Here is an 8,395-nt window from a genome sequence, read left to right on the forward strand (position 1 = left end):
GAAAAGTAAGGAAACGTGGCAACACGGTACGCCCAGTACCGTATCCCCCTCCGAACAGGAGCATCCAAGCCTGCTTTGGAAGCAACCCCCCGCCCGGCCCGTGCAGGCGAGGGCCAGCAGCTGCGACACCCGCAGGGATGCTGTGCTCCCGGATGCTCTGGCCGCTAAAACACGCTGCAGATACTAAGGCCAAAACGCACAACGAAACCAACCTAAGGTGTCACGGCCACCGCTGCCCGGGCTGCGGCACCTCCCGAAGCCCGCCCGCAGGAGGATGCCGCACGCCGGCAGCCCGCCCTGCCGCGCCGCGCCGCGCCACGCTCCGCGAGCTGGCAGTCCCCACGGGAAGAAATCACAAGGCGCAGCCTCGGGCCGCGGCACCCGCGCGGGCCCTCTCCCCTCACAGAGACGCCCGGGGCCGTTCAACTCCCTGAGCGGCTGCGCGGCTCCCCCCGCCCCGCCTCGCCCCGGGCTCACCTTCCCCGGCGGGCGCCCGGCTCCTACATCTCCTCCCGCTTCTGGAAGCTGATGCTGGCGTACGCGCTTAAGTCGTCGCCGGAGTGGCCGCTCCCGCGAGGCTGGCCCGGGGGCTTCGGCGGCGGCGGCTGCCTCGCCCCCGGCAGAGCGGCGCCCTCGGCGGGGGGGTGGAGGCGGTGGTGGCGGCGGTGACTGAAGTCCTTCACCAAGTCCAGGTCGATGTAGTTGAGCCCGTTCTCCAGGGCGGGCGCGGCCCCCGGCTCCCGGCGGGCAGCGGGGGCGCCGGCCGCCTCCCCGGCGGCGGGCCGCAGCCAGACGTTCTCGAAGGAGGCCGAGCTGTGGCGCTTCACCTCCTCGGCGCCCCCCGCGCCGCCGCAGGGGAAGGGCGCCCCGAGCCCGCCGCCGCCCGCCGCTCCGCGGGCGGCGCTCGGCGTGGACGAGAAGGTCTCGGAGCTGTGCCGCCGCCGGCCGCCCTGCGGGTCGGCGCGGATCACCTTGGCGCTCTGGTTGCGGCCGGGGCTGAGGCTGACGCGGGTGAAGGCGCTGCCCGCGCCGGGGCCCCCCAGCAGGGAGGAGGAGCGCGGCGGCGCCGCCGACAGCTCGGCCGGCGGCCGCGGCAGCTCCGGGGAAGCCACCGCCGCCACCGCCGGCGGGGGCTTCTCGGCGGCGGAGCGGCCCGCCCGCACGTCGGCGTAGCTGAGTAGGAGGGCGGGCGAGCAGGGGGAAGGGCTGTCGGCGCAGTCCGAGCAGGAGCCCCCGGCGGCGGCGGCGCCCCCCCGCTGCATCGTCACGTAGTCCCGGCCGCCGGGGGCCGCGCCTCGGCCGGGCCGGGCCGCGGAGGCCGCCCGCGCGGCGGCGAAGCCGGCGGGGCAGGGGGCTCGCGGCGGCCCCAGCTCCATGTTCATGTACTCCTCGGCGCCCTCGTTGCCCGGCGGCGGCGGCGGCAAGCCCAGCCCCAGGGCGGCCGAGGGGAAGGCCGGCTTCTCGCCGGCGATGAACTCGATGTTGACGTACTCGCCGGGACTCTTGGGCTCCGGGGGCAGGAGGAGCGGGGGCTGCTCCCGGGCCCGCGGCAGGGTGCTGGCCTTGGGGCCGCCCAGCGACAGGCGCGTCGGTCGTGCCAGGCGGCCCTTGGTCTGCACGGCCGTGTCCACCTTGCGCGGGGGCTGCGCTTGCGGCGGGGGGCCGCCCTCGGTGCCGCCGCCGCCGCCCAGGCTGTCGCTGCTGGTGGAGGAGGACGAGTCCTCGGCGGCGTAGAGCAGGCGGCCAGAGCCGAGAGCGATGCGGGGCTGGGGGCTGCCCTCCTCGCCCGCCGCCCCGCCGCCGCCCCGCCGGTGCACGTGCTTGAAGGAGCGTGGCAGCGAGAAGTAGGAGTATATGGGTTTGTGGTGGGCCGCGGTGGCGGCCTCCTCGACACCTGGCTGCCCGGCACCCCCGAAGTAGCAGTCGGGTGGAGTGCTGGTGGTGGAGCCGCTGGCTGGGGACATGTTGATGTAGTCGCTACCACCGCAGGGGAGCTTCCCTTCGTTGCTCTCCACCGAGAGCTTCGGGTGGTGGCCGGCACCATTCGTCCAGATCTTGCCGTAGCCCGCAGAGCCACTGTCAGGGGAGTAGCTGCCGCTGGGGGACATCATCATGTAGCCGTTGGAGTCCACCGTGGCTGGAGGGTGGCGGCCCCCCCTGCCAGGGTTGATGATCTGCTGCGGGGCCGACACACTCTTAGGACTCATGGGCATGTAGTCACCACCCTTGGGGGGCCCCCCGCCGCCGGGCACAGGGGCTACGCCGGGTGACATGGGCATGTAGCCGTCATCCGTGTGTGGGGCGGAGTTGGTCCGATGATGGCCGCTGTCCAGGTGGTGCATCTCCAGACACTCCTCTGGGTAGGAGTGAGTGGGCACAAAGGCTGAGTGCCGGTAGGAAGGCAGCCGGCTGCCGCCGCAGGGGTAAGAAGGCAGCATCTCCGTATACTCCTCGATGGAGGCCACCGAAGACTGCGAGGGCGTTTTCTGGTGGGAGATGGTGGGCGAAGTGCCCGCAGAGTGAGTCCGCTTCCTGAATGCCTTCTCCAAGTCGGCAACCTCCTCGCTACCACCTCGAGGACAGCACGGCGTACTAGGGTAGCGGGGCTGCTGCTGCGGGTGGCAGGTGCGTGGGATGAAGTGGCCGTTGGGGGCTGCCAGGCTGCAGCAAGAGGAGGTGGCCTTCCCCCCCATGCAGATGTAGTTGAGCTCTTCATCGCCCCGAGCTGGTGGGGTGTGTCCCAATGAATCTGGGGTCACACTGCGAAAAGAGCTGCGGAAGTCACACGGGCTGGAACCATACTCATCAGAAGAAATAAATCCGCCATCGCTAGGGGAGCCAGAAACCGAAGCGCTAGACCTTCGTGGAAACAGGCAGTCCGAGGTGGAGCCGTGGCCACTAGTGCTGCTGGATGACAGGCTGACTGGACTGGTGGCTGAAGGAGAGCAGCGCGAGGAAGGCATTGGGATGGACCGGCTGTGGTTGAGCGGAGGATGGAGCCTGGAGTTGCCACGGTGTCTATGCGAATGGGTCCGGTTGGCACTGGGACTGACTGGGCTACCATCCACAGAGGCAGGCCTCGACATTGTGCCTTCCCCATCACTCGATGCTCGAACCCGGAAAGAGCTGGGTTTGCCACCCGTACCTCCACCCCCACCACCAGCAGGAGAGGTGGCCGTGACGCTCTCAGTCCTGGACCGGCGACTGAGCCCCACTTGGCTGGGTGGGGGGTTGTTGACATGGTGCCTGCTGCGAAGGGGCACAGAGATGGGGTTGGAACAGTTTGAGGAAGACTGGCTCTTGCTGCGGGGCCGGAATTCCTCGCTCATGGCTCGCATGGCCTCCAGGATGGTTTCATGCATGTTCTGTGCCACCACCGAGTCATCCACCTGCATCCAGAACTCACCGGGCCCAGTGACAGCCGAGCGCCCCACCTCAATAAAGAAGAAGTTCTCAGAGTGACCACAGCGGCGGATATTGAGCAGCTGCAACACCACAGCAGCCGCATCTGAATTCAGCTTCACAAAGCTGATGGTCTTGTTAGTCAGGCACAGGCGGTAGATGCCAATCAGGTTCTTTGTCTGGCCTAGGCCCTTAGGCTTCAGAATTACTTGCCAAACTTCCTTAAAAGCCGGGCCAGGGGCTACCTCACCATAGCTGTCCTCACCTGCTTCCCCCAGTCCTGCGTTGCTGCCTCCAAAGGTGACATCGCTATGGTGGTGGTGGTGATGGTGATGGAGGTGGTGGTGGCCCTTGGCCCTGTTGTGCAACTGCAGCAGCGCTTGGTACCAGCTCTCCTGTTCAGGCTCGCTGTCAGCTGCAATGGCAAAGTGCTCGTCCTTGGTGTAGAGGGCCACCAGGTGCTTGTTCTTGGAGTCAGCCCGTTTGTTGATGTTGAAGCAGCTTTCTAGTGGGATGGAGCGCTTGGGGGCCCCTGACTTGTGTCTCCATTTCTTCTCATTCTCGTAATACTCCAGCCGGGCGGGTCCAGACTCGCTGGCTGCCCTCAGCACGAAAAAGCGTTTATGCATGCTCTTGGGTTTGCGCAAGTAACCCACCTTTCTGACATCTGAGAAGAAGCCCTCATTATTATCTGTGGGGCTAGCCATGATGCGAGACGGTGGAGCTGTTACTGCAGCTAGCAGTCCGCAAGACCCCAAAACGGCCAAGCCAGCCGGAAAAGATAACCACCTAAAATAAAATTCATGCAACAAGAATTAAAAAACAAAACAAAACAAAAAAAAACCAAAAAAAAACAAGGCAGCAAAATAGCTCAGGATCCTCTTCTGAGAACGGGACGGGGGAGGGACAGAAGCAGGGTGAGAGCAGCTGTTCAGTGGCAGAGGCAGCTTCCAGCACCAAATCAGAGTTTGCGTTGCTGTTTATGCCCAAATCGCCCTTAGATGGGTAAGCGCGTCCTTAAAAAGTCCAGTCCCGATCAGTCCACGCGAAAGTCTCGTCCCGAGAGCAGCCGCCGGGAAAGAGAAACGCATCTTCCCTTGCAGGGGTCGGCTCCGCTGGGGCCGGCAGCGGGGCGGGGGTCCCCTTCCTCCGCTCCCTGCACCCCTTCCCCGTCTCAAGTTTGCCTCCGCGAGCGGCGATTTCTGTGGCAAACTAAATACCCCCTCGGCGGCGGAGATTGTTTTGCAAAGTCCGGGGTTTGCACCCAAAAACACACGCTGCTTCCCCCCCCTCTCCCCCCTCCCCCAAAAAAGAGAAAGCCCCCCCCCAAAAAGCCACCCGCAACACAGCCCCCCCTTCCCCAAAGATCAGCGCCGAGGCTGCTGCGGCTGCTCCCGCTCGTGCGTGCGGAGGAGGCTGGCAACCCCATTCAGTCCCATCTCGTTAGGCAGAGAAAGTGCCATTTCCACACACGGCGCAGCCCGGCAGCGGCGGGAGGGGAGGCAGGCAGCCCGGGTGCCGAAGGAACATCCTCTCTTCCTCCTCCTCTTCATTCCAGGCGGCAGCGCCTCAGCGGCCGGCGGCGCGGCCCCCTCCCGTGCCCCAGGCCGGCGGGGGAGCGGGCACCGCCGCGGCGACTCCCTCTCCGCCGGCTTCTTCACGGAGTTTCCCGGCGCCCCGCACCAAAACAGGCGGCGGCGGGGGCCGCGCTCGCCAGTCCAGCCCCCTCCGCCCGCCGCCGCCGCCGCCGCGGCTCAGGCTCACTCCGAGAACAACACGTGACGGCGCCAGTGCGTGGACCATCCCCGGAGCCGCCGCCGCCGCCGGGCTCCCGGCCAGCCCAGCGCCGCGGCCCCGCGGCCCGCCCCGGCGCTCCCCGCCCTCCCCGCCTGCCCTCATTCAGCGCGGCCGCGGGGGCCGCCACCGCCGGGCCCGGCCCCGCGCCGCACCGCCCGCCGGGGGCCGCGCCCCCATTGGTGCCGCCGCCTGTCCGTCACGGCGGCGGCGGGGGGCGGCGCCCGGCCGGGCTGAGGCGAGGCGCGGCGCGTAGTAAGGAGGCGTAGACGCCATTCAGCCGCGTGTTATTTATACCCGCCGCCGGCAGCCTCTGCAGTGTGGCGGCTTTCGCCGCGGCAGGCCCGGCGAGGGGGAAAGCCTCCTCCTCCCGCCTTCCTTCCCGCAGCCCTCGTCGCCGGCCCCACACGGCGGGGGCGGGCCTGGGCCCGAGCGCCGGGCCGCCGCCGCCGCCCCTCAGGGCCAGGCGGCCGCGGGGAGCGGGGCGGCTGCCGGCGACGGGCCGGTTCCCGGGGCCGGCGGGGAGGGGGGGGCAACCTGGGCGGGCGGCGGCAGGCCCGCTGGGCGGGCGCGCCCTCCCCGCCCGGCTGGGGCGCGTTCCGCTCCTCGGGAACCGCTTCCGGCTACTACGTGGCCCAAGGCGGCGCGTCCCTGCGCTGCCAGTGCGGCCGTTCCCCGAAGAAAGAGCCGCGGGCGGAAGAACTCTTCCGGGGACCTTCCCCCGGCCTCCATGGCGTGCGGCAGGGCGGCCGGGGGAAGGTCCCCGGAAGAGTTCTTTCCCGTGGAGTGTCAAGCAGTTAGCTGTATTTCCCGAATCGTTATATGCTAAATTAAACTGAATAGTCAACGTGATCTGCTGTTTACGGGGCGGAAGTGTACCGTACGCGTAACTTTCGCCTCCTCAGTAGGGAACGAGACAAGTGTTGCAAGCCAAGTCTAAAAAATAAATTGCTCAATGCTGCCATCTCCAGGACAGTTCAAAGCGGTCCCAGTTCATCTCCGGCATTAGCAGGAGAGAGGACCTGCTCGTAGGTTTTATCTTACGTTTTATTGTTTGCTTGGGTTTTGGTTGGTTGGTTTGGTTTGGTTTGGTTTTTTCCTAGCGCCATTTCTCTTGACCGGTGAGTGCCGTGCAATATGCCGTGCAGTGCAGTCGATCTTTCATCCGCCCTTTGCTGGCGCTGCCCTGCCCGAGCAGGCTGCTCCCCAGCTGGTTAGAGGTGAAAGCGTGATTGCAATGCTCATACCCACTCTTAAGATTGAAATGCAATACAAAATGATGCTTTTGTTTGGACTGATGTAGGTCCAAACATGGAACAAATAAGTTACAGGCTTCTCTAATGCATCTGCATTACAAACTTTGTTGTCAGGGAGATTGTACAATTGTTTGAGACAAGAAGTTAGCTGGTCAAAAGATTGCAGAGAAACATGGAGAACCCAGAGAGAACAACAGGCAGCACTGCAAGCCACCCTCTCTCATGTTATCCTATAGATAACACCATAAAACACAGCATTCTTTAAAGGTGTTTACCAAACACGGGATGACCATTTGTAATGTAGGAGCAGAGTCTACCTGGCAAGACGCAAGGAATGAGAAGGAAAGATAATAATAATCCACACTATAGCAATAACCTATATCATCATCTCATTCTTTCTTCCACTTCACACTGCAGTTCATTATGACAAAAACAAATATTTGTATTGAAAATAAACCTGTTATACATACCTTGAGATAAAGCTTCCTACAAACCAAATGTATTCATCTTCAGCAAGTAGAATGACAGGAAATTGCTCCCCCAGCCCATGCCATGGAGCTGCGGGACAGAATTGCAGCCTCAAGGCATATTAAGGTCAGCTACCATGGCTGTCATTAATGACAAGGTATGTTTTGTGGGCAGAGGGCACCATCACCCTACACACATGTTGCACTGTACGTGCTAAAAAGGCAGTGGGTCCTGTGGCAAGAGGATAGCTCCTAAGCCTCCTCTCCCTGTCCCTCCAGAGGCATAGGAATGCATGTTTGTGCACGGAATATCTGTAGCACTGTTTTTTAGTTATACACTTGAAACATAGAAAGTAAGGTTATTAATATTAAAAATAATAACTTGTATTTGCTCTGCCCCATTCTTTCCCTTAGCAAGTGGTACACTGATATGCACATGTAAGTGGAATGATCTCTTGATGGAGAATAATAACCACCAGATTTGCATTGCATTGCACAAGGGAACGTGGATTTGAGGGTAAAAGCAGGAGATAGTCTTAGAATCATAGAATATCTTGAGTTGGAAGAGACTCATAAGGATCACCAAGTCCAAATCCCTGCTCCTCACAGGACTTCCTAAAACTAAACCATATGACTAAGAGCATTGTCCAGACACTCCTTGAACTCTGACAGGCTTGGTGCTGTGACCACTTCCCTGGGGAGGCTGTTCCAGTGACCGACCACCCTCTCAGTGAAGAACCTTTTCCTAATGTCCAATCTGAGCTTCCCCTGACACTGTATTTAAATGTGCTCCACTCATCTTGGGAACATTCTCTTCAATAATAACTGATTTTGCAGATACAATGAAATTTGGTTGTTCTTATCTGGTTTTCAAGCAGATTCAGTAAACACCCCCAAAGTGTTTTCAAACTTTATATAGATTCATGTCCTTTGTCCAGCAGAAATATCAGGCAATAACTAATACTCCCAACATGTTTTGAAAACTATTTTTTTAGAGATAGTTTGCATCATATCAGACCACCTCTTGGAATTGTTTTCTGGCTTTTTGAGTTCCAAAGCTCTGAAGTACTGCACTTCTCTGTAAGGTACATAAGCGTGTGCAGCAGCACACCAAAGAGAACGTACCCTTGCTTTTTCTATTTAAATACTCCCCCTCCTTGGACAGCGAGCTATTGAGAATTCAGGCTGTGCAATTAATTGCAAAGGGGTTCACATACTAGAATATCTGGGCAGAAAATCAAGACATTTCATTCCCTGTATAAACACCCATGCCTATCACACTACATCGCTATCTCTCTATATGAGAAATTCAGCTTCAGTAAACATGAACAAAATAGAGGTTGCTATTTTAGTATCCATGTCCAAACCCTGAATTCCATACAACCAAGTTTCTGCAGTACCCTGCGTCCCCGTATTCAGATCGCACACCTCAGAATGTGTTGGAACTAACCATTTTTTGGAGACAATATAATTATT

The 8,395-nt window shown here is 60.9% G+C and overlaps 1 protein-coding gene across 2 annotated transcripts in view; it reads right to left on the reverse strand.

Moving 5' to 3' along the window:
• The window catches only part of IRS1 (insulin receptor substrate 1), a 56,466-nt gene extending 51,755 nt beyond the window's left edge, over positions 1-4,711 (reverse strand). Inside the window, exon 1 of one of the 2 annotated variants that reach the window (XR_011326162.1) lies at positions 478-4,711. Coding sequence is in view for 1 of the 2 variants with exons in the window: in XM_069792144.1 (XP_069648245.1) it covers positions 501-4,109 (3,609 nt within the window). In the remaining variant the exon portion in view is untranslated. The remainder of the gene's footprint in view (positions 1-477) is intronic. The other variant, XM_069792144.1, reaches the window with a different exon arrangement.
• Between the last annotated feature and the right edge of the window lie 3,684 nt (positions 4,712-8,395).

The sequence above is a fragment of the Haliaeetus albicilla genome, chromosome 9, assembly GCF_947461875.1.
Source record: "Haliaeetus albicilla chromosome 9, bHalAlb1.1, whole genome shotgun sequence".
Taxonomy (NCBI): domain Eukaryota; kingdom Metazoa; phylum Chordata; class Aves; order Accipitriformes; family Accipitridae; genus Haliaeetus; species Haliaeetus albicilla.